Below are 25,441 nucleotides of genomic sequence, written 5' to 3'. Positions count from 1 at the left end.
TGCTGAGGGTTCTGAACACTGCTGCACTCACGCAACAGCACACAGGAGCACTTCTTAGGGACATGGAATGGTGAATACATCATCATTTTCAGAGCGGGGAACTTTATCATACATGTTATTAACATGCGTGTTAGAGCATGTCATTAATCTTTCATACCAGTTGTTAATAGGCAGCCTGCACAGGCCAGCGAGATGATATTTCATACTGTATCCAAGAAAGAAAGTTCTACTCTTAAGTGGAATGCTTCAAGCATACTGGAAATGGGAAACAGTAAAGATACTGTTTTCCACATGATCTGCATCAGTATCCCAGTACCAGCCTAAAGGAGACCAGCCACAGCAGGGAAACACAGCAATCCACTGTTTGCAGCCTTCCAGCAATCATTTCTCACCCTATGCTATGCTTGCTAGACCTGATGGCCCCACAGTATCTTCGGTATCTTCAAATATTAAAATTCTTATTCAGGAAATTAACATTTGGCATTATTATCCAGGGAATTCCATATAATTCTTCCTAGTTTTATTGCCGTTAAGGAGGTTGATTGAATGTCTTTCCCCCCTGTTCTCTCTTTGCCACTGCATCAAAAAGTGAATATTGCCAATTGTTTAATTCAGGAATCCTTTTTCTAGTTACTTCGTATTTTGTATAAATTCTCATATAAAACCACACAAAAGCTATTGGTTCTGGGACTAAAAACAAGACTGCAGTTTTCTTATCATGATAAACCAAGAAAAAATTCTTAATGGAAACTTGGTTGCAATCTTAACTATGGAAAATCACTACTGTTTTGCAGTGAAGATTAAAAACAGAAAGACCAACTCAAAAAAAAGAAAAAAGAGAAAGGAAAGCACCAAAACAGATTACAACAGCAAAGGAAAAATAGTGACAGAGATTTAACAGATGAGATGGGCCCTTGGTATGTAGAATATTATGCCTATTAGTATTTGAACTACACTAGCATAGTTAAAAACTCAACACATTAAGCCCAGAACATAGTTAAGAATGCTGCAAGCATATGGGTTAGACATCAGACTCAACAATGCCAGAGCTTGCATTCAGATAAACCTCAGCCTTCACTGGAGAAGTAAGTCACAAACTGATTTGTGATTGAAAAACATTGAACCAAATCTCCTGCAGGCCTTATGTTGACATCTTCAAGAATATTGGCAGCATCCAACAGGTTTGGCACAGAGGAGCCTGCCTTTCTGGGGAGTTCAAAATGAGAAGAGCTCTCCTCTGAGTTCATGATACCTGGCAGCTTCAGCCATTTGGGCATTTTCCCAGGGGCCCTTCTCAACACCCGTGGAGCTTCACACGTGCTTGCTGGTTCTGGCTGCTCATTGGTCTTTTTGTCTCTTCCCACTTCTGGTTCAGATAGGGATGGAACTGTTGATTCTAAAGATGACGAAGCAGAAGGAACTAATGATTTGGACAAACATCTGAGGAAGAAAATAAGCAAGTAGAATTAAGCTTCATTTTTTCATAATAACCCCTTGTACCACCATCACTTTTAAAAGTCGGATTGAAAAGGCTCTTATTTTTCATGATAAAAGCCCTAGGATTTACTTGATTTAGTCACTGAAATCCTATTTTGCAAAGAAGGACTCACAAAGCTATGAAGTCAAGTGTGACAGTAAGGCTGTTTCAGGAGAAAATTAATCTTCAGAGCACACTTCTTTGTAGTAAGATGGGCTTGTTTCATGCTTCTCATCCCTGAAATACTCACCGGTTTGCAACTCTATTCAGTCCCAACGTACCTGGCTACTAATAAATCAGCTGCAGAAGGGGAAACTGCAGAGCTCAGCAGGTCTGATTTCAGGTAACAATCTGTTTAAAAATGAAACCCAAACACTTGTTTGATAACACAGAGACATCAATCACCACAGAATTGCGTAGTGCTCGGCTCAGCAAATGTCTGCTGTATGCTATAGTAAATCTCCATCACCTTCCCCCAGCTGACACAGGACACTTAAACTATGACAGTTACCTTCACAACTCAAGATGCCCTATTTCATCATTCAAACCTCAAGATCTCAAGTTTTTCTTTCAGTGCTCACTACATCTCAGAACCTTTTCTGTGAAGCCAGAGCATGCTTTAATCCCTGGGAGAAACAAGGATTCTAAGCACAAACCAGAGGTGTCAAAGAATCAAAAATTCAGATCTGTTCTCCCATCTCCAACCAATCCACTACACTAGGACATCTGTAAAAGTGTTTCACAGTCATTTGTCTAGTTAACATACTGAAGAACAGAATTTCCTTCTACAGAGTCATTCTTCTTATTCTTGTCCCCATAGCAGACAATGTCTACTCCATAGCCTGACAAATCTCATAAGAAAGGTACTATGTTTACATTTGTGCTCAAGCTAACTGACTAAGATAGCTCTGAAGAGCTTCAGCCATTCAGAATGGGAACATTTACCAGCATTCTCAGGACTGCATTATCTTTTGTCAGAAGAACTCTGAACATAAGGATGTAATTCTTCTGAGTGTACTATAGGAGCTATGCAGTCAGATGAAGAAGAGAGGAAATTCACTCACCCCTGTACTCCTCAGATCCAAAATGAATGACAGCAGTTGGAAAGAGTTTAGCCTGTAGCAAAAGGGAAAAAGAAGGCATCACTGGTTGTAGATGCTTTCACAGTTCACTGAGAACATTAGAGACAGGTTAGACAGCTACAAACAAATTCACAGATATTAAGATGAGGTCACTGAACCATCTATAATTCAGAAAAGACTAAACTTGTGTAGAGCACAGGGCACTCAGAGTAAGACAAGAAACAAAATTCTATGATCTTTTCTACTACGCACAGATGACAAGACCTGTACAGCAAGTGCTCATTACGCTGTTGACCTTCCATTTGTTTTCCTCTGTCCCTGTATCTCAGGCCATTATATTTCACCCACATTCTCTACTGCTGAGCAGATAATATGAGTATAATTAAGAATCTTCTGAGACCTGAGTGGCTGATATTAAGAGAAAGAAAATCCAGCTATGCCCTCAGAAATTCTAGGATGCAGTCTATCCTTTTATAAATCTAGCCTGAATTCCTAGTTCCTACTTGTCAGAACAATTGTCATATTCAAACACTTTTTCATCCATTTAGCTCATTATGTGACCTAGAAAACTGTAGGACCACCTTTTTCATGTCGTCATTCATCAATCTGACGATCTTTATTTCATCTGCAAATGTTATTAATGATTATTTTGTATGTATACATCTACTTCCAAACCAGATAAAAATAAACAGTGTGGCCAGAACCAGTTCCAGCAAAACACCAGAATAAGTGACCTATGTTTTTCAACAATTCCTTTCGTGACTATTATTTGAGATATCAGTCAGCCAAATCATAATTCATTAGGTGTGTGCTTTAATTACGCTGTGTGGCACACCTTAAAAAAACCTCACATATAAGTCACGAAGCACTGAATCAGGTGAAAGTAAAGTATGTAAATCTATTGAGTCTGTGATCTCGCAAGTACTGTCTCCATATAGAAAGATCTATGACAAAAAGGTAGTGCCACAGTGCCCTGGCTGACCACATCAGTGGAAAGGTGGGAGATACTGCCCATCTCACTGGGAATGGCCCCAGAAAGGTAAGTACCTTTCTGGGGGTATGCCAGACAACCATGACAACCACATTACCTTGAATCTTATCTTTTTGCCTACTCTTCAGTGCTCCACAACAACAAGCAATTTCTTGTCAAATGCATACACAAAAAAACCCACACATAAAACAAAGTTCTGATTAGCTCATAAACTAAGAGAACAAACTCTTCTTTCTGCAACCCAGAAGTACAATAAAGCCAGAATCAGCTTTTGCCACTCTACAATTAACTACCACTCCACCGAGACACTCTCTGTAGGGGGAGAAAAACAAAAAAACAGACAGAAAAGTGGAAATGTCTACAATTCTAGTCAGCAGGTCTGGTTCCTAATTTAACCTGTTCGTAAATTTACCACCCTGCTTCATACTTCAATTTCCCCTATTTTAAGGTGTATACCCATCACAGAAGAAGAATGAGATGGCAACTGATGTCTTTCAAGTTACTCAAATGTAATGCACCAGATAGTATCTGGCTTGTTGCAGTTTGCTTGTTTTTCTCTAATTTAAATAGCAACAAATCAAAATGATGAAGCTTCTGACAACAATGGCCATTCTCACCATCTTCTCTTTTCATTACTTTACACTCAGTCTCTTATGTCATGGATAAATAGCTTTATTCAACTATCTCTGCATAAATACATACTGAATAAAATTCAATACAAAATACGAATTACGTTCAACATACTAACACATTAAATGACATTATACTGTTGAGAATTAATTTGTCAGTAGTTCAAATGATGACCTACTGAACGAATAATTGTAAACATAAAAGAGAAGAATTTATTTTCAACTAGCCCTAAGCAATATATAGGATCAGATTCAAGCCAATAAGAAACAGTGATTACAGTGTAATAAAATCCAACACCATAAGAAATGAAAACGTGTGAGCAATTAACACAAACACCATATTTTAGAAAGAGTGAGGTAACAAAATTAAACACGCTGATTAAAGACCTGGAATGGTCTTCTGTTACTTCCCCTTTACTTCCAGAGGAAATGGAAGTAAAATCCCTAGCTATTGAATCCTTAGCTGTTGAATAAACATTACTTGGAAAAATGGAGCAATAGAAATGCTGTGCAGACCTAATTAAAAAGAGTGAGCAGGGAAGCAAGCATTAAAGCAAATAGGAAATGTTGTCATTTACCCGTAATTAAAAAAACTACAAAGATCCTTCAACTTTGGTAGCTAATACTTCTGAGGTCAATAATAAGAAATGAAGCATAGGGAAGGAAATTCACAGAGCTAAAATACAAAAACAACAAAAAGTTACAATAAGAAGTTCAGATAAAGGAAGTCCCTAAAATAACTGGTTGGGCCACCAATTATTAAGATTAAGGAATCCAATTAAATAAGGGAATTTCAATTACTTCTTTGGATCAGTTTCATTTTCAGGGAGACCTGGAGAAGAGTAACTTTGTTCTTGATCTGTAACAAACTACAAGGTGGGTAAGACCAAGCAGCTAAAAGGGCAGAAATACCTGCAATGTCATTGCCACCACAGAATCACTGAACAGCTGAGGTTGGAAAAGAGCATTTGAAGGTTGTCTAGTCCAAATCCCCCTGCTCTGAGCAGGGTCAGCTACAGCAGGTTTCTCAGGACGATATGTCCAGTTGGGTTCTGAATATCAACACGGACAGAGACTCCACAACCTGCTAAGGCAACCTGTTCCAGTGTTAGACCACCCTTTCAGTGGGTTTGTTTTGTTTTTCAGAGGTTTTTTTCCCCTTTTATTTCAACGGAAGTTTCCATAATTCATGTCCATTTCCTCTTGTCCTTTTATTGGGCACCACTGAGAAAAGTCTGGCCCATCTTTCTTGCTGTTTCCCATCACATTTATCATACACATTAACAAGACCCCCCCCAAGTCTTGTCTTTAGCAGGCTTAACTACCCCAACTCTCTGCCTCTCCCCATATGTCAGATGCATCAGTCCCTTAATTATCTTTTGGTCCTTTGCTGAGCACCAGAGAAACTGTAAAATTGGACTCGCAGTCCCACTGGTTCAACTGAGGAATCACAAAAGCAACTGCAGGTAAGTGAGGAGGATACGACCTATGAAGCTTGCTCTGCCACTTATAGTGACTATAGTACGACCCCACACATTAGAAACTGAGGCAACAGAACAACTGGTGCTGGAACGAAGTGATACATTAAAAGGCACTACATCACCATGTCCAGATGGTACATATATGCAAGCGTTCTCAAGGGACTGCAGAGTAAGAGATTTAAAATTATTAAGCTTCGTGCTAAAAAACAGGCTTGTATTTTTAAGAGGATTTGAAGGTGATATGCAGAAGATTAATACAATATGGTGTAACCAGCTGTACCAATAAGGATTCTGAAAGAAAAACATCACACTTAATACCAGAATTGACACATCAGTATAACACTACATGACGAAAAACTAGCTGAAACAATTATTTTAAGCTTTCAGAAGGCCCTATACTAACTAAGAGACAGTAAAGAAACCAAATCATCGTAGTGTAAAAGAGGTAAGTACTGCCATACCCAGAAACTGCACAGAAAAGCTTGATTAATGGTCTACATTTATCCTGGCAAAACAGTAACACTAAATTTCTCACTTTGATCCAACAAATAAATAAACAAGCAGATAAAAGCAAACAACTGCCCCTCTTCATATCATTAATGCAAACACAGGAATTGTGCAGGGCAGGCTGCCTGCTCTTGAGTTTTCTTGAACCTCTGTTGCCACCATCAGCACAGTCAGGATACTGGAATGACGGTCCTTGGACCTGATCCAGCACAGCAATTACCAGAACTCAAAGGAACCCTGATCTTCATGGAAGATCCTGTGGATTGCTACCTAATACAGAGAGTAATAAAACTGTATTAACTGGAGGCAAAATAAACAGCTTCACCTATCTTCCTGACTACAAACTTCAAATTAGTATGTGGTATTACAAATTTTTTTACATTAATCCAAAGGCTGTAGGAGACTTTCACATACAGTATGGCCTACAACATGTTAGACTGAAGCAGATGACATTCATCAGTCTACTTCAGTAGACTCAGTTGAAGTGGCCAGGCATCTTCACATACTTGAACTGACATTTTAGCAGAAATCATTATTTATTAGGTCTTTTAACATTTCATTCCTCAATCAACAGGGCCTAAGGTTGCCTGCTCCAGTCACAAAGACAGCTCTCCATAAACTTTTTTAATTAAAAAGTACCAGACACGGTTTTAGAAACTCCAGAGAAACTCTTGCAAGAGCTTTGATGTTTCCGCTGCATTCGTCTGAAGGGATCCCTCTATTTAGGAAATGGGTGCCTTAAAAAGGGCCCCCCCCAACACACATACACTCAAGCTCTTTTACACACAACATCTTTTTCATGCCAGCTGTAAGTCAGAAAATGAGGTTTTTGTAGCGTGTTAGTGTTGGAATTTTTTAATAACCTCTCCTCTCTTTTTTCTCCCTCCCGACCAATTATCTTGGTAAATAATTAACATTCTGAAGGAGATAAGTAAGCATAGCATCTCAAAGCTCAAAGCCCTGTAGTTCAAAGCCCTGCCATTTTCTCTTCGTTTCCCTTCTGCCACCACCAAAACTTCCTTGTCAATCAAGCTCTGGGCACACACATCAAAGCTTCATGTGGGAATGGCCCCAAGGGGTCAGAGAAAATTCATGGCAGGGCCAGCATGAGGCACAAAGAGAAAAAGAGAGTGAGAAACACAGACTGAGAGCTAGACAGACACACTCAACCACACAAACACACAGACAAAACATGCCCCAATACAAACCTCTACCCTATTTATTCACAGGTTGACAAATAACCATAGTTTTAAGTTTCAGGATCCACCTCCACAACCATTTCCCACTGCTGGCAAAACATCAGTCCAAATGTTTCAGTTCCAAATCTTTTAACTGAAAGAACCTTAAAGGAACTAGACAGCAGCTCACAAATACACTGAATGCAACCTCCTTCCCATGGCTCATTTCCCTGCATCCCTATCCTTTCCTAGGGGTCAGCCAACACAGAGTCCCCTCTTGCCAAATTTACATCCAATAAGTTCTTTTTCCTCAATTCAAATAGACTATTGGCTCATTCATATAATCCTTTGTCTAGCTTCCTTTGTACAGAATTCTCAGGTACCATCCCAATTTCAACACTTACTGAGGTTTCAGTACAGAAGGCAGCTAGCTACATCTCACTGATCACCCCAGGAATTCTCCAGCCAGTCACTGGCAGGACATAACACTGTCTGAGATTTTTTTTGTAACACAAAACTATTTAAATCAGCACCAATTTCACATAAAAATAAAAGGCCAGTGAAATGATCCCACTGGCCAAGGAATGTCTCGGCATAAGGATGAGAAGACTTTAGCAGCTGCAGTCCAGGAAAACATACAAACCCAAAGTTAGAGCCTTTAGTATTCTCTAACACTGCTAAGCATGCAAGGATCAAATACTGGGCAGACCATTACCTGAAAACTATATTCTCAAGTCAGCTGCTATTTCCTCATTGCAGTTGTTCTAATGCATGTATCAATGTTCCTAGAACTCTGCAGTTCTTAACCTCACTGCATAGAATTTTTATAAGAATATCTGAGAATCAAAACAGGTCTAGAAACCTCTTAAGAGTCACACTGAGCCTGTCAGATTGACCAAAAGGCGGCTGTTTGAAACAAATATTCAAAAAACGCCATTCAGTTATATGCAAAGAATTACTACAAAATGAATGAGTCAACAGCCAGTTACTATACTCAAATATCTAGCATTTCTCTTCCTTACCGCTCTGATTTCCAGCCAAAGATACAATGCCATTCTGACTGGGAAAATAAATGCTATTAATCTGTTGAATAATGATGTTCAAATCACACTGTGCAAGGCATATTTACAAGATACAGTTAGATTATTATTTTTATTGCAACAGCACCTAAAAATCCAATTGAAAATGGTGTCTCACTGTGCAATTATACATATGTAATAAGCAGCAACATGCAATATAAATAAAAATGTAAGAAAGTATGAATTTTTTGGGTTTGGATTTTTTTGGTACAGATGAAGAACTGAGACCTAGAGATTAAATAACTTATTCAAGGTCACACAGGATGGCAGTAGCAGAAGTGAGAACTAAGTATGTAAGTCTCCAGAATCCTATCCAAGGCCTTAATCACAGGACAGCCACCTTCTGAAGGAATCAGAAAGTCACTGGTGATGCAAGAAGTGGAGGAAGCCAATGTCCTGCTTACTGTCCTCCCCATTTAAGGAGTATCATTCCAAACGACCAATTCCTCAGATTTTAAAAAGATCTAAATAACACAGCTTCATCAATTTACTTACAGTTGCAGTTTACATGAACGTTTTCCATTTCTGAAATCTGAAGACCAGCCTGTTACTCATAAAGCCACATCTAGTCTGAAACTGTGTAGCTAAGTAAACTCGAAGTTTTATTTCGGATTACGCAGAGGACATTTACTCAGACACCATAGTGGTGACCATGGTTCATGACAGCAGGGCATCCTGGCTGTGGAGTGATACACTGGGGCTACTGCATCTTGCATTCCATGATAAAAATATCTACGCTAGAACAACATTCCCCCATGAATCCAGCTGCAATAAACAAGAGAAACATTTTTGCTTTGTTTTACTGCATGTTTTAGTAACTCATTCTCTAGAGCACAGAAGAGATTTCAGGCAGAACCCTCCCCAAATAACATCTCAATACTTCCTCCTTCACTAGCTATCTCCAGACATACACATTCAAAAAATCCTATTGCAAAATGCATACATTATTACCATGCAGTTACGCTGTTCACTGACAGAATGATGCTTTCAGACCAGGCAGAGACTGCTGTCTAAGGGGAACTTGCAGCTGCCAGAATGAGAAGCATTCTTTCCGTTACATGATCTGAAAAGATTAGAGTGCCACAGGTCTGCTATTAGTTTGATGTTAAAAGATGAGTAAGAAAATAAGCACTTCAAAGGAACACGCGCAGGGAAGGAGAAACCCAAGCTACCAACATGAAATACTGCATAGTACACACACCCCAAACACATAAACTAGCTCTTGGAAAATTCAACCGGAAAGCCGGTGGATCAAAAGCTTCTCCAGCAAGACTGCAAAGCATCGCTGAAACAGAAATAAACACTACAGTCATGGTGAAAGGGGCAAACTAAGTGGTTCGTGTTTATAACCTGAGAACAAAGCTGCTCAATGTGGACTGCAACTGCCAAGGAAGATGGATATTCTGCAGCCAGTATGGAGGAGGTCTGATCCAGCTAGAGCAGGGGACCTTTAAAATTCATAAGGCAAAGATAAGATTTGAAAGCACTATTTTGAGAAGGCTACATAAGAAGGAATCCTGGTATAAAGAGCATTCATTGAGCCCTTGAGCTGAGATCAGAAAGATCTGGGCTCCCAAATTATCAGTAGAAGAGAGAACACTTTTGCCAGAATTTCCACTCTAAACTCAGTCATACAAAGGAAGGGCCTCATCCGGACTGAAGTGTGTAGCCTGACTCGAAGTCAGCATAAGAAGCAACTTCAGACAGCCTCTGCGAGCAGAGTTAACAGACCTCGCAAGACAAACAGGAGGTAAGATTGCTACCAAAATCTAGTCAGATGAGAAAATCCTTAATGGGTAAAGTAAAGGGCTAAGACTTCATACAGGAAGACAAATGCCATCCTCTGGGATGGATGAATTTCACTATTAATTGCAATTTTCTTTGCTAGTGAGTAGAATAACTGCAAGGCCTGGAAATACCTCCAATAGACTGACTCTGATGAAGTAATTTTTTCTGAAATTGCATTCAGGCCCTTGCCAAAAGCAGAGAAGGCTTCACACTGCTCAACTCGTAGTCAGCTTCACTGAACAAGCATGCCAGATGTATTGCCCAAACTGGCATTTGCAAATAGGATATGGAAACAGAACCAAAAGGCAAAGAAAGGAACAAACAGCTCCTCTGGATTTCTGCTCCACGGTACATGCCAGAGGAAACACTCAGTACACTCTAAGATCTGATTAGAACATCTAAATATTTGTGTGGAAGCCTGTGGATTCCTTTAGCTTCTCTGAAGACAGATCATGGCCTCCTGCCCTCTTTGCTGCCTTGACTTTTCCAGTGGCCGGTATTCTCACCTTTTGCTAACTGTTTCCTAGTATTAACTCAGCAATCAATGTTTTTTCCACTAACGCACCCCAGATATTTACTAAATAAGTGCCTTTTTCTGGAAGGAGAAAGAATGGAAGAAGTAACTAAGAAAAACTCAGCTAGCCTAGAAAAACACATGCAAGCAAATAGAGCTATAAGGAACCCAAAGGCAACTGCTACAACAGGGAAGCCTGCAGCTGATCAGTTCTGGAGAGCAGAACATTATGAAACATTTCAAGGGACATGAGGATAAGGCAGCCAGCAAAAACAGCAATAACAAAAAAATCAAAGCAATGCCTTGAAGACTTTATGCATTCCAAAAACTCCACATTGCTGCCAATCTGTGTGCTCATTATACTGTAAATACACACATATTCTGGGAGAATTCACTTCAGACAGTTCTTTCAACCCAAGTATCCTGGCAAATAAGTTGACAATATTTGTCTTTTTCCCTGGTTTTGCTTGCTATGTAAAGGTTCTCCCTCTATTGTAAGCAATCAGATCTAATTAATGTGGTTCCAATCTTACCAGTTTGGATGGAGTGAGAGGGTGGAGAGAGGGCAGAAGTGCTGATAATATAGTATTCCACCATCTGCACTGACTCCTGTTACTGGCTTCAGCACAGATTTCAGTGATTTATAAATATTTGAATGCTCAAATGTGCTCACATTATTGCCTCAGATACCATCCGCTTTTTCTTGCATACAGCACCAGGGCAGCCTACAGAGTGGAGGATAACCTGCTGATAACTTCAGACCTGGGAAAGCTAGGCGCAACTCTGTGATTCATGTCTGATATTGGACAAGCAATCCCAAACAATCAACTCCCAGTCATATCACAGAAGAAACAACTCTATCCTCTACCCTAGTGGAGGGTGAGGTTGTGATACCACCAAAAATTATGCAGTCTCCATGGCAGTAAGTTCCTAAAACATCCAGGTTGGCAGTGGTCAATGTTCAGAACACACTGTGCTTGGGCTCAAGCAGGCTCTGTCTCTGACAGTCTCAGCAAAGACCCTAAGTTTCCAGAAAATCCTTTTGAAGTTCATCAAGAGAATTCCCATATCCTTGGAGGATGCTGCTAATATTCCTTGTATACCAAGGCAATTGTCAAAGAAAAGGAGAAAGCAGAAGGCAATTAAGTAGCCTATGACTAAACTGAAGGGAATAAATAATTGGATGCTTCTCTGTCACAGTCCTACTTAAAAGTAATAGCAGCAGTTCACTTATGTTTAGACGTGACAACATGATGTATTTTGAGAAGACACAAGGCAACCTAGAAAATCAAGAATGTACTGTGCAGAAGTCATATGCAAATCTCTACTCATTTACTCTTTGGTTTTCTTAAATATTTCTCATCTTCTGTTTCTCAAGAGTTTAAGAACCATATTTGGGGAACAAGAATCTAAGAAGTCCCTGAGAGAAAAAGGAGAATAAACTACATTTGAAAAAAAAAAAAAAAAAAAGGAAAAGCATTTATGGAACAGGAATTAGACAAAATCTCATGTTTGAAAGTTAGGAATTCTAAGGCTCATACAATTTCAATTATAGCTCACAATTATCACTGATATAATTAGATTTCAGTGCAGTCTTCCTTATGATTGCCTTTGCTTCCTCTGAAAGTCACTTTATTCCTGAAATGAATATACACTCCAGGGGTGTTCTACGAAGCACCTACAGTCCACCTCTATTTTGGTATGCTATCTTCTGCTCAGGTAAGATGTGTATGAAAAGAGTGAGCAGCCTGATAATATGGAAGTTAAACGTTGAAAAATTCCAGCATGGCTGAATAAAATCTGGTAGTACCTGTTTTGGAAGACCTGTTTTGAACAGAAACATAGGTTTCTAGTCATCTAAGAAATATCCCATTAAAATCAAGCGTCAGGGTTAGGTGCAGGCATCTTTGCAAGGGAACGACATCAGATGCCAAGCATTCCAGAAGGCTATCGCTAACACAACTGACACAGAGCACCTGGAGTGAAAGCTGTGAATTTTGGCAGTTACATGATACAACCTGACAACGTTAAAGAGCTGTACTGCTGATAAAGACAACTTTTCACACATCCTCCAAAGAAAAGAGACCACAAAAAAACTTGAGAAATTAGCTGTTCCATTACTTTACCCATGCTCCCTTTTCCCTATGACATCCAAAAGAACTGCACGCTCCACTGCACTTCGTTCACATATGCATCCCCTGTACCAAAATACACCATTATTCCAGAACAAGCTCTCACGCTACAGAGATGCTGAGTGCTGCAAGGTCACATTATCATAAAAGCTCCTCCTCCCCCAGCCCAAAAGCGATACATTTTACAAAATACCTTAACTATATGCCTTCTAACTTTACAGAGCAGCTCTGTCTTTTCAGCTCTTCCCTTCCAAATAATGGGAACAGAAGAGGAGCTCTGACTAAAGCACAAAAGGTTTCCTTCCACATACCACATGATGCCTGAAAGGGCAAAGTCTTCACGCAACCCACCCATACAGAGCCTAACCCCATCCAGGGCAGGACCAGGCACTGCAGCCTGCTCTGCAGCCCTCAGCCCTGCGGAGAGTGCGGACACTGACCCGCCCAAACTTCTTCCTAGACTGAAGATTTCATAGTTTGGAAGGCAATACCAGAGAGCAAGTGAGAAGCAGTGAGCAAGTCCTGTCCGCACTGCTGCCCCACCTGGCCCAATACCAGAAACAGCACTTCTACTTCTCTTGCTCCTGGTCTGGCCCAGTGTCGTTTTTACTGAGAGCACTGAGGCTCAGGCAAAGCAGCCCGATTAGTAACAGCTGCCTATAAAAAGGGCATCCAGCAATAACACAGTTGCCAGGGACATGAAAGACAGAGCAACTTCCGCACCCATTTTCTTCTCAGAGAAGAAAGCCCCCTTCAGCCCCTGCCAAGCACTCAGGTCTGCAGCATGAAGGGAAAAACCATCCGAGCAGAAGACATTACAGCACGGGGCCTTCAGGGACTCAAGGCAAAAGTCACAGATGAAGAAGGATTTACACAAGTAATGGGGACCAAAGCTTCACCCAGAATCAGCTGACCTAAACTAGGATAAGGCGCCATCCTAGTAAGTTAACGCACTGTGGTGTCTGACAAAGCAATACGGGTAACCAGAACGGTATGACAAGTTCTCGGCAGGAATTGTTTTTTCCTGTTTGATGCTTCATCCAAATAAAATGTTTGTAAACACAGAGAATCATTCCTGTCATAACAGACCATGACCTGAAAGGGCTGACGGGCCTCAGGCAAGGGACACAAGTTACATGGCCACTGGCATTAAACACAGCTCTTCCAATCTCCAAAGCCATTTTACATAACGGCCATTTTACACCCAGCTGCACCAAAAAACTTCAAGGCTTTAATGCACATGCTCGTGTGCCCTTCCTCTAGCACACACTCCTGGCAGCGCAGAAGCCATTGCCCCAAAATCCAAAACTCTAAATAGACAGTGGAACCCAATGCTGCCCAGGCACACATTTCTTTCTGCTCCCTCTCTTCACCCTGTTTTAGCCTTCCAAGTCACCTCAGCCCCATGCAGCCTTCTCCCTTCTCACACCTCACCCTGAATATACATGAATTTATTTGCTCCTCAAAAAAATCAATTCCGCTGCTGTTTCTTGCCAATCCAGTGACAGATGTCTTCCCTTATCGCTAAAACTCCACTCTCCTCAGCTCATTAGAGTAGTGTTGCTAGCCTGAAGCATTTGGGTCAAAGAACGCACTCATTTCCAATGCCCTAGGTCCCTGCAGTCAAGGCTAAAGCCTCCCTGAATAGAGTTTGATTTTGGTTTTTTTAAAGGAAAAAACCCCTTGATTACAAAAATGCTCTGGCCTGCTCCTTTCACCATCAACTTACTTTTTTGCAAGTCAGCTATGATGAACTGGATGGGGATGGGCTTTCCTAATTCCGACAATAAAACTTTTGAAAACAATAGCGTTTCGAAATGTCACACTGAACATGCATGGCAAAAAAATCTAGAAAGTTAAATACCTATAGCTGCATACACATTCCCAACCATCTGAGGTTTCTGCACCAGATGGGCTACGGGGACAAGCTATACTACAAGTATAAACTTTGCAAAGTTTATATACTCAACTACAGAAGGAGAAAAAATACAAAACTCAAAGTGAGTTCTTTACATTCACTATAATCCCTAGCAAGGTCTCCTGCAGAAAAAGTGTGCTTGGGCCCATTGGCATAATTGCATCAGCAAACACTTGTAGGAGTGTGAGCGACATAATGCAAGCAAAACCTTTACCTCCACAATGTTGCAGACACACATCCCCTTCCAGCTAAAACCATACCCCTGAAAAGGTTACTTTCTTCAGCCCATCACTACCACCCATTGCAAGATATTAATGACCACTGGGATTTGCATGTTATGAGATTCTAATCCACTTCAGTCAAGAGACCTCAGCCTGCAAATGTCCATTATTTAAACTCTATATTTATCCAACTCATGTAGAATGAAATAGGTAGCAGCCCAGGTGACAGATGCAAGAATAACTGGGGCAGCAGTCTCTTCAGCTGACTCAGCTGTAACCAGCAGCTATGCATCCACTGTCTAAATTACCCAGATGAAGTTCCTTTAAAACAATAAACATCCACCGTAGGGTTTTCAGCAGAAAAGCCTTGAGAAAGAATAAAAATTAGTATGCAAAAAAAAAAAAAAGCTTCTACAGGACACCTGGTTAGAAGGAGTTTGCAATGCCCTTATTGTTTCACATACTCATTTTCTATTACTTACATGCGTCACATCATCACTTGCATTGTATAGAAAAACACACCATCTCATCAACAAATTGCTTATACTTTGCACCTTTTTCCTACAGGCATGAAATGCTACACACAGTGTCACATAGCAAAGGAAAATCTAACAAATTCCACCAATATCATCAGCTGTTTTCTTCAGAACTCTAAGGCTCATACAATCTGTATTCTTTCCCTTAAATTTGGGAAAATTATATACAAAATAGTTCTATTAATGAAATCATAAAGCAAAAAAAAAAAAAGTAAACACCTAACAGGCACTAAAGTTACGACGACTTAATTATTCCAGAATATTCAAAGAAACAAGTCACATATACCAGTTTAAATCCTCTGCTATACATGAAATTGTGTGTACTGTTTCATGTGTATTAGTCCTTTACCATTCAATCTATAGGGTAGTTGAGTCAATGTAGGAACTGCTGTTGGGTCAGGTAAGCAGCTTGGTTAGAATCATAGAATGGTTTGGATTGGAAGGGACCTTAAAGATCATCTAGTTCCAACCCCCCTGCCATGGGCAGGGATACCTTCCATTAGACCAGGCTGCTCAAAGCCCCATCCAGCCTGGCCTTGAACACTTCCAGGGATGGCCTTTCAAAGGATTGCTTTCAAAATGGGGTTTTTGCAGAGCATTTTCAGAACAACTGTATGCAGATCAGAAATCCAGCCAGTATCCTGTCTCTAACAGTGAACAAAACCACAGATGCACAGAGAAGACCATCCTTGTTCTTTGCTCGTATGTGATACTTCCCCCTAATACTATTAGCTAGCAAAGATTTTCAGTTCAGAAGCTTCCTGAGATGGTTTCTATATATTAAGAGAAAGTCTCAATAGATACATTCCTTGAACTTGTCCAAATTTCTCTTGAGCCAGTATACACTTTCAGTATACAGCATCCTGCGACAAGGAATTCCACATTGCAGTTTTCTGTTACATGAACAACTACCTTCTTCCATCTATTCTAGCTCCTGCTCACCTCATTTGATGCCACCCACTCTTGTACTGGAGAGAGTAGGAAATCAACCCCTTCCAGCTTCTTTTTGATATATTATTTCTTTCCCAGTCACATCTTTTGCAGACTGACAAGTGCTAGCCTATTTAGTCTTTCCTTATGCAAGAGCCATTCCAGACCTCTGATGATTCTCATTCCCCTTCTCTGCAACTCTACCAGTTCCTTTTTTAGATGAGACACCAAATCTGCACGCATCATTCAAGACATGAGCAAACTCTAGTTCCATACTATGACACAGTGATGTTCTTTATTTTGTTATCTATTTTGTTCTGAATACTTTGGGTTTTGGGAAAGAGGTCATTTTGGATTTGACTACTATTCAGTAATGAGCTGATAATTTCACCACCTTAAGACTTTGCTCCAGAGCATTAACAATGAAGCCAAGAGCTCACTGAGATGCATATGAAGTGCAAATTATTCTTCCACACACATACATCACTACATTTACCTACACTGAGCCATCTGATTAAGAAGAAAATGCCAAGTCATGGAACTGTTAAGTAATGTGATAATAATCTCTTCATAATGTCATGTTACAATCCCTAAAAGATATTTTAAGCTTGAGATTTTACTTGCTTTCCACATTTTGCAAATAATTGTAACGATTCTGTATACTTAGATTATGCTTTTAAAAATCCATTTTTCTTTATTTATGCCCCAATTCTCAACACAACCACTTTCTAATTACAGTTCAATTAGACTACACTGTAATTACATGTTGCACAACAAAAAATAAAATTCTTAAATCAACTTTGGATTTGCCACCCTTTATCTTAATTGGACGTTGTTATTCTTTCATGTTGAAACAGAAGTAGTGAGAAATGAGAAAAATCATTCCTTAAAATAGTCAATATGCTGGAGAATTTTCAGCTTTCAAGCACCACATCTTGAACAGTGACACTTTTGTATTAACATCAAGGCTTTGCACCTTTGTCATGTGACACAGCAAGCACTTCAATCTCAGGAAAACCACTACAAATTGAAGATGCTTGACACTAAAATTGACCAGGTTCTTCATCAGGTTGTGATTTCTAAAGGAGTCTGAAAAACTAGGCTGTAAGGCACCTCGAAGTCTTTATAGAGCACTAATTTAACATTTTTATACATTTCAGGGAGCTGCCGCAAGGAATGAATTCCACAGTAAACGTCACAACTAGGAAACTGGGAAATTGCCACACATGTAACAAGCACAAGTAATGGTGCCAGGTATGGAACAAAGGCTTTAACACAGAAAATTAAACAAAATTTCTGCCATAAAGTTTCTGATTCAAAGACAGGGAGACATAATTATTTCTGTGGTGTTTCACTGAACTTGTTTCAGAAGACATCCATAGAAACATTATATGTATGCCAAAAAAGAGAAAATAAAAGAACGGTATTGCGGGGGCAGGGGTGCAATATAGGGAAGCAGGGGGTTTTGAACATTATTTAGAAGATAGACCAAAAGTAACAACGGAGACTGGAGACAGCATCAGAGGCTGGATGAATAGGAGGCCGACACAGGCGAGCAAAGAGAGTGCTTCATTCAAGTTTACTGAAAAGGCAGACAAACCTCCTTTCCTTCATGGAATGAGTATGCTATGCAAAGGCTTTAGAAGCTAACCGAAAAAGTGGAAGAGAATGGTCACAGGAGATTTCAAGGTGGTAAGGACAGGCACGGGAGCAAACTATTTTCCAACAGTGACAGAAAACAATGGAAGAAAGCAGTGTCAGAAAGGTAAGTGCCTTGAATTCAAAGGAGCAACAAAACATCCAATAGAAAGTGAACTGAGAATAGGAAAAAGGTTCATTGCAGAGGCAGATTTTGAGTCTTCAGCATCTAGGAAGTACTTAACAAAACAAAAAACAAAACAAAACAAAAGCCCATCTTAAAAAATAAATAGTACCCAAATTTGAAGTCCATGATATTCTACATCAAGAAATGGACAGAGTGCAAAGAGTTGTTTCTAAGGAATAGCCACGAGCCGGTCAAAAGCTTATAGATAAGAATCAGGGACCAAGGCAACAAAGGGAAACTTGTAGTTGGGGTCTCCTACAGGCCACCCAACCAAGGGAGTCTATTGACAAGGCCTTCTCACTCCAGCTACAGGAGACATTGCACTCGCAGGCTCTCGCCCTGCTGAGGGACTTCAACCACCCCGACACCTGTTGGAAAAGTAGCACAGCCAGCTGTAGGCAACCCAGGAGATTCCTGGAGTTCATGGAGGATAACTTCTTATGACAGGTAATAGACAGCCCTACCAGAGGGGATGCCATACTGGATCTGTCGGTCACCAACGCATGTGAGCTAATTGGTGATGTCAAGATTGGAAGCAGCCTGGGCTGCAGTGATCATGCACTGGTGGAGTTCACAGCCTTCAGGGATAGGGGGGCAAGCAAAGAGTAAAGTCAGGACCCTGAATTTTAGGAAAGCAAAATTCCAGCTCTTCAGGGGGTTGGTCAGCATGACACCCTGGGAAACTGCCCTCAGGGACAAGGAAGCAGAGCAGAGCTGGCAGATCTTTAAGGACACTTTCCATAGAGTGCAAGAGCTCTCAATCCCCAGGTGTAAGAAATCAGGAAATCACAGAATCACAGAACTGTAGGGATTGGAAGGGACCTCTGAAGACCATCTGGGCAGGTTGCACAGGAAGCAGTCGGGTTTTGAAGGTCTCCAGAGAAAAAGACTCCACAACCTCTCTGGGCAGCCTGCTCCAGTGCTCCATCACCCTCACAGTAAAGAAGTTTTTCCTCATGTTGAGATGGAACTTTCTGTGCTGTAATTTATGCCCATTGCCCCTCATCCTATCACTGGGCACTACTGAAAAGAGACTGGCTCCATCCCCCCGACAACCACCCTTCAGATATTTATAGACATTGATAAGGTCCCCTCTCAGCCTTCTCCAGACTAAACGGCCCTAGGTCTCTCAGCCTTTCCTCATACGAGAGATGTTCCAGTCCTTTAATCATCCTCCTAGCCCTCCACTGGACTCTCTCCAAAAGTTCCCTGTCTCTCTTGAACTGGGGAGCCCAGAACTGGACACAATACTCCAGATGAGGCCTCACCAGCACAGAGTAGAGGGGGAGGACAATCTCTCTCGACCTGCTGGTCACACTCTTCTTAATGCACCCCAGGATACCATTGGCCCTCTTGGCCACCAGGGCACATTGCTGTCCCATAGATAACATTATCTACCAGGACTCCAAGGTCCTTCTCCATGGCAAGAGAAAAGGAAGGCAAGAGACCAGCATGGCTGAGTACAGACCTGATGGGCAAACTAAAGGGCAAGAAGGAAATGCACAGGCAGTGAAAGCAGGGACAGGTATCCTGGGATGAGTACAGGGACACTACCCAGTTGTGTAGGTTTGAGGTCAGGAGGGCCAAGGTGTGGCTGGAGCTGAACTTGGCAAGGGATGCAGAGAATAATAAGAAGGGCTTCTACAGGTATGTCAGCCAGAAAAGGAAGGTCAAAGAAAGCGTACCCTCCATGAGGACCAAGACTGGCAAACTGGTAACAACGGATGAGGAGAAGGCTGAGGTACTGAATGACTTCTTTGCCTTAGTCTTCACTGGCAGTGTCTCCTCCCACACCTCTTGAGGGGATGGACTGCAAGATGGGGACTGGAGGAGCAAAGTCCCTCCCAGTGCAAGAGAAGATCAGGTTCGAGAACACCTGAGGAACCTGAACATGCACAAGTCTATGGGTCCTGATGAGATGCATCACAGAGTCCTGAGGGAACTGGCTGATGTAGTTGCCAAGCCACTCTCCATGGTATTTTAAAAGTCTGGCACTCAGGTGAAGTCACTGGTGACTGGAAAAAGGGTATCGTTGCACATATTTTTAAAAAAGGTAGCAAGGAGAACCCTGGCAACTACTGACCTGTCAGCCTCACCTCTGTGCCTGGGAAGATCATGGAACAGATCCTCCTAGAAGCTATGCTAAGGCACATGGAGGACAGGGAGGTGATTAGATACAGCCAGCATGGCTTCACCAAGGGCAAGTCCTGCCTGACCAACCTAGTGGCCCTCTACAATGGAGTGACCACAGCAGTGGACAAGGGAAGAGCAACCGATGTCATCTATCTGGACTTCTCTAAGGCCTTTGACACGGTCCCCCACAATATCCTTCTCTCTAAATTGAACAGATATGGATTTGATGGGTGGACTGTTCAGTGGATGAGGAATTAGTTGGATGGTCGCATCCAGAGGGTAGTGGTCAACGGCTCAATGTCCAGAGGGAGACCAGTGACGAACAGTGTCCCTCAGGGGTCCTGTACTGGGACCAGTGCTTTTTAATGTCATAGACAGTGGGATCGAGTGCCCCCTCAGCAAACCTGCAAATGACACGAAGCTGAGTGGGGTGGTTGACATGCCTGAGGGACGGGATGCCATCCAGAGAGACCTGGACAAGCTCAAGGAATGGGCCCATGTGAACCTCATGAGGTTCAACAAGGCCAACTGCAGGGTCCTGTACCAGGGTTGGGGCAACCCCCAGTATCAGTACAGGCTGGGGGATGAAGGGATCAAGAGCAGCCCTGCCAAGAAGGTCTTGGGGGTAGTGGTGGATGAAAAGCTGGACATCAGCTGGCAATGTGTGCTCATAGCCCAGAAGGCCAACTGTATGCTGGGCTGCATCAAAAGAAGCATGGCCAGCAGGTCGAGGGAGGGAGTTCTGCCCCTCTACTCCGCTCTGATGAGACCCCACCAGGAATACTGCATCCAGCTCTGGAGCCCTCAGCACAGGAAAGACATGGACCTGTTGGAGAGAGTCCAGAGGAGGTCACAAAAATGATCAGAGGGACAGAAAACCTCTCCTATGAAGAAAGGCTGAGAGAGTTGGAGTTGTTCAGCCTGGAGAAGAGGCTCCAGGGAGACCTTATTGCTGCCTTCCAGTACTTAAAGGGGGCTGATAAGAAAGATAGAAAGATGGGGACAGACTTTTTAGCAGGGCCTGTAGGAATAAGACAAGGGACAATGGTTTTAAACTAAAAGAGGGTGCATTTAGACTAGATATAAGGAAGAAATTTTTCACAATGAGGGTGGTGAAACGCTGCCACAGGTTGCCCAGACAGGTGGTAGATACCCCATCTCTGGAAAGATTCAAGGTCTGGTTGGATGGGGCTCTGAGCAACCTGATCCAGTTAAAGATATCCCTGGTCATTACAGGGGGGTTGGACTAGATGACCTTTAAAGGTCCCTTCCAACCCAAAGACTCTATGATATTCTAGAGGAAAATGTCACATACGGGGTAGGGGAGAATATCACTTCCTACAGCGACACTGAAAAGAAAGCAGTATATTTTGTAGGGACACAAGTCTGAAGGCTGAGACAGGAAATCTAGGAACACATCCCAGCCAAATCTTAGAAAAAACAGAAAAACACCCATTTTATGCAGGTGACCTCTGCTGATGAGACCTGCAGAGAGACCATGCTTCGAAACGATGAAAAAAGCTTTCCAAAAACCATGTTAGAAAATGTGTGTAAAGGAACTCTCGGTGAGGGATGTGCTCAGACATGACGGTTTAGGACCAAAAAAAAAAAAGAAACGGAGGGGAAAAAAAAAAAGATACAGAGAAAGGCAGAGAGTAGTGTGCATGTGCCATGTCAGACCAGTCTGTACTAGTCACAGCTCTGTGGCTGCTTCCCTTGCCTCAGAACTGCTAACAAGTGCAGAACATTTTTTATTATCTGCTGTTCCTCTGAATGTTTTCCAAATATATCATTAGCAATGCAACCATAGCCAGTTTCCCCTTCATGGGATTTCTCTGAAATCTGAAGACAGGATTTGTCCTTTGCATTTCCCATCATGGTTACCATGTGTGCTTTGAGACAGTGTTTTGGGTGGCAGATGTGGGTGAGATGGGACATGTCAGAGGAAGCTGGGAGAACTGCATTCATGCCTGCATGGCAAAATCTCCTGGCTCAAAGACACAAAGCGCTTTCTACTGGTATTTTCATTAACTAAAATATACAAAATGGCTTTGAGAAGAAAAATCGTTGTTCTCCCCACCCACAATAACATTATGTCTTACCAACACATACACTGTCCCGCTCCTGTTGCTGGAAGAAGCACAGCCACACACGCTGCACATTCAAACAGAGGCCATGGTCAAGCAGAGAGTGAGAAGGCTGATAAAAACAGAGCAGTCCTCAGGCTGTGAAGCTGGGCAGAGGCCAAAAGCTACTGCATAGCAATTCCTGAACCACAGAACCAAACAGGGCCATGATCCCCGAGAAGCTCAAGACTCCCTAGGAAGCTAAACCTGTCACAGGCATGTTGACAATACAAGGAATTCCAACATCAACACAACCACTCTCAAAACTTAAAATTTCAGCAAAGAATTCTTAACAGGGTATTAGGAAGGGGAGAGACTTCCCACTGTGAACACAGAGATCCACACTTCGCTTCCCTGAACATTCAATAGTCTAAAAGTGAGTGCACGTGTACCTCTTCCACATGGTCTAGTCAGGAAGTTGTGGAATTTGGAAAGCTCCATTACAAACAACTTCAGAGGCATGCTAATCCCTACCTAATTCACCACGCTGCCTGAAAGGTCCCTTTCTCTATTCCTCTCCCTGCCCCACCCCCTTCTGCTCTCTCAGGGGCATCAAGCAAAAACTCTCACTGCAGTCCGCTTGACCCTTTACACTGCAAGTGATCTTCAGTGCACCACTCTACAAACGTCCATGAAGTTCTGAATGACAGCCCATTTTAAACATTGTGAGTATGGGGCAAAGTCACTGGCAAAATGACTCAATCAGTCTCTTAACACATGTGTGATTTACACGGCCAAGAGTCCCTGGCCAGAGACTTTAAGACCACTTTATTTGACATTTGCAAAATACCTCCAGGACTCTCGATTTGAAAAAAATAAACTTCAGCCTTTGCGAAAAGTCTCTCCCCTCGATGTACAAACTGGATTAAAATAAATTCTCACATAGTCATTACCAAAAAGGTCAGATTTTTGTCTAATAGAGCTTCTGGTTCCCACTGTAGAAATTGAAAAGTTATCTATTCAAATTCAGCATCACATCTCCTACTGTACTAGTCCAGCTACAGATACAGCAAACTCACATTAGCTCAGCTCTTACAATCATGTTTCAAGATTAAATACAGTTCAGACTCCGTAAGGCACTGAGTGTATGTATGCAACAATGCGAACCCCCCCCAACCCTGCCACAATATGCCAGTGTGTATTGTTGCACAAGGTGGACCTCTTCTGGTGAAGAGCTTGTGCTCCAAAACACCTGGTTCCATTAGTCTTGGCTAAGCAGAAGCCTACAGGGATCACAACATTATACAGCTTTTTTTAAAAGTAACTACAGCATATGGCGGGGTGAAGGGGAGCAGCAAGTCAGAGAGAATCACAGAGCACACGTGTAAGTCCTTACCTCAAACAGTGTCAAACTTTCATCGTTCAAGATGATTCTGGGAGGTGCAATAACTGAAGTTAAAAGACAAGTTACAAAACAGGACCACCCAGCAACCGAAACAATAAATACAACAGGAATGGGAGGGATTACTGCTCTTTAAAGGAATGACACATTCACACTGCCCACATAGGCTTCTTATTAGGCAGAAGCATAATGTGGCTAAGTGAGCAGGTTACACCTTCGCACTCTGAGGCTGTATTTAGGGAAGGAATTCCCCCCCAGGTCATACCTCACAATCACAAGATCCTATATGCAGCACAGCTAGGAATAGGCTTTGTAAAGTAAGGCCAAATATTACCAGCAGCACACTCACACAAGTAAAACGGCAAGTCTGCATCCGCAAGGTGGCTTCTTACGAAGTCTCTCAAAATGCCAACTGTGAAAAAAGGAGAGGAAGGCTTGCTGAATTACAGTTATTTCTTCAGGTGCTGAGCAAAAAGGCTAAACTGTACCAGCAGAACCGCCCTCTACAATGTCTATAGATTGCCTTTTCCTCAAAAGAATACTGTTACTATTACAGATACCTTGGAGAAAAACAAATAAACAAACACCACCCCCAAAATCACTTAGACATGCTGATCCCTTGGCAAAATCTAAGGATGTCAGTGAAGTTCTTCCTATGAAATCCAATAGCAGCTGCAAGATTTGGAGAGACTAGCCAGGTGAGACTCTGGTAGCTAGTTATTGTTCCATACAAAAGTATCAAAAAATTATGTGGGTAACCATCACTGCCAGCTGAGAATAAGAGGATCTCAATTAACAACAGTAAGAGCTACTCGGTGTACGGTCAGACTACCTTTTGTGAACTGATGGAAGCAGAAAGGTTCATCCCCTGTCATTCTTATTGGAGTAGGTAAAGCTTCTTTTCCTTCTTCCTGTTTTGTTTTGTTTTGGATTGGGGGTAGAGTGTTTTTTCCCCAAAACTTTTTAAGCTTTAACATAGAGGAAGTGTCCAAACTCATGTCAGTAGCATACCATTTGGACACAAACAATGGGATATCAAGTAGGACAGTTTCCTGAGCACAAGTATTTTGCCATCAAGAGGCTTGACAGTCTCCATCAAGTAGTCCTGGAAATAAACTCCCCTTAACTATGTTAATTACCCCAGGCCCTTTTCTCATGACGTTCAGGGGCCATATAAGGACAGTGTAACTAGCTACTGCTGCTTTTTCAGAGCAGTATTACCTCCCTGGACAGCAGAAAGATCTGTCCAGAGCCACTCGCTTTTGTTACACAACTAATTAATGATGAGTGAGGTTAGCTGCAGCTACACAGACTGAAGAGCAAGGTGATTGCTCTTACCAGTTTCACTAGGACGGAAGATCCCCTGTAGAACATGACGGTCTGGAAAATGGACTCTCAATACCACCTAAGTCAGAGGCAAAGCACATTAGGTTAATTGTTTATGGCTGTTCTGTAACACCTGTCCTTGGCTTAGAATTTACGAGCAAGTTGTTTGCTTTTTTTAAATGGGGAGATTTGAGATATTTACTCTACAGAGGTAGAATAGCATACT

The 25,441-nt window shown here is 41.8% G+C and overlaps 1 protein-coding gene across 1 annotated transcript in view; it reads right to left on the bottom strand.

Moving 5' to 3' along the window:
• Window positions 1–1,067: 1,067 nt before the first annotated feature.
• The window catches only part of ASPSCR1 (alveolar soft part sarcoma chromosome region, candidate 1), a 49,030-nt gene continuing 24,656 nt past the window's right edge, over window positions 1,068–25,441 (bottom strand). Inside the window, exons 8-13 of the mRNA XM_010292982.1 lie at window positions 25,228–25,294; window positions 24,239–24,301; window positions 23,884–23,936; window positions 2,542–2,593; window positions 1,759–1,828; window positions 1,068–1,440 (exon numbers count right to left, since the gene is read on the bottom strand). Of these exons, the coding sequence (XP_010291284.1) occupies window positions 1,068–1,440; window positions 1,759–1,828; window positions 2,542–2,593; window positions 23,884–23,936; window positions 24,239–24,301; window positions 25,228–25,294 (678 nt within the window). The remainder of the gene's footprint in view (window positions 1,441–1,758; window positions 1,829–2,541; window positions 2,594–23,883; window positions 23,937–24,238; window positions 24,302–25,227; window positions 25,295–25,441) is intronic.

This window comes from Phaethon lepturus, unplaced genomic scaffold, assembly GCF_000687285.1.
Source record: "Phaethon lepturus isolate BGI_N335 unplaced genomic scaffold, ASM68728v1 scaffold7498, whole genome shotgun sequence".
In the NCBI taxonomy this organism is placed as follows: domain Eukaryota; kingdom Metazoa; phylum Chordata; class Aves; order Phaethontiformes; family Phaethontidae; genus Phaethon; species Phaethon lepturus.
This window is presented reverse-complemented; position numbering and strand designations above follow the sequence as displayed.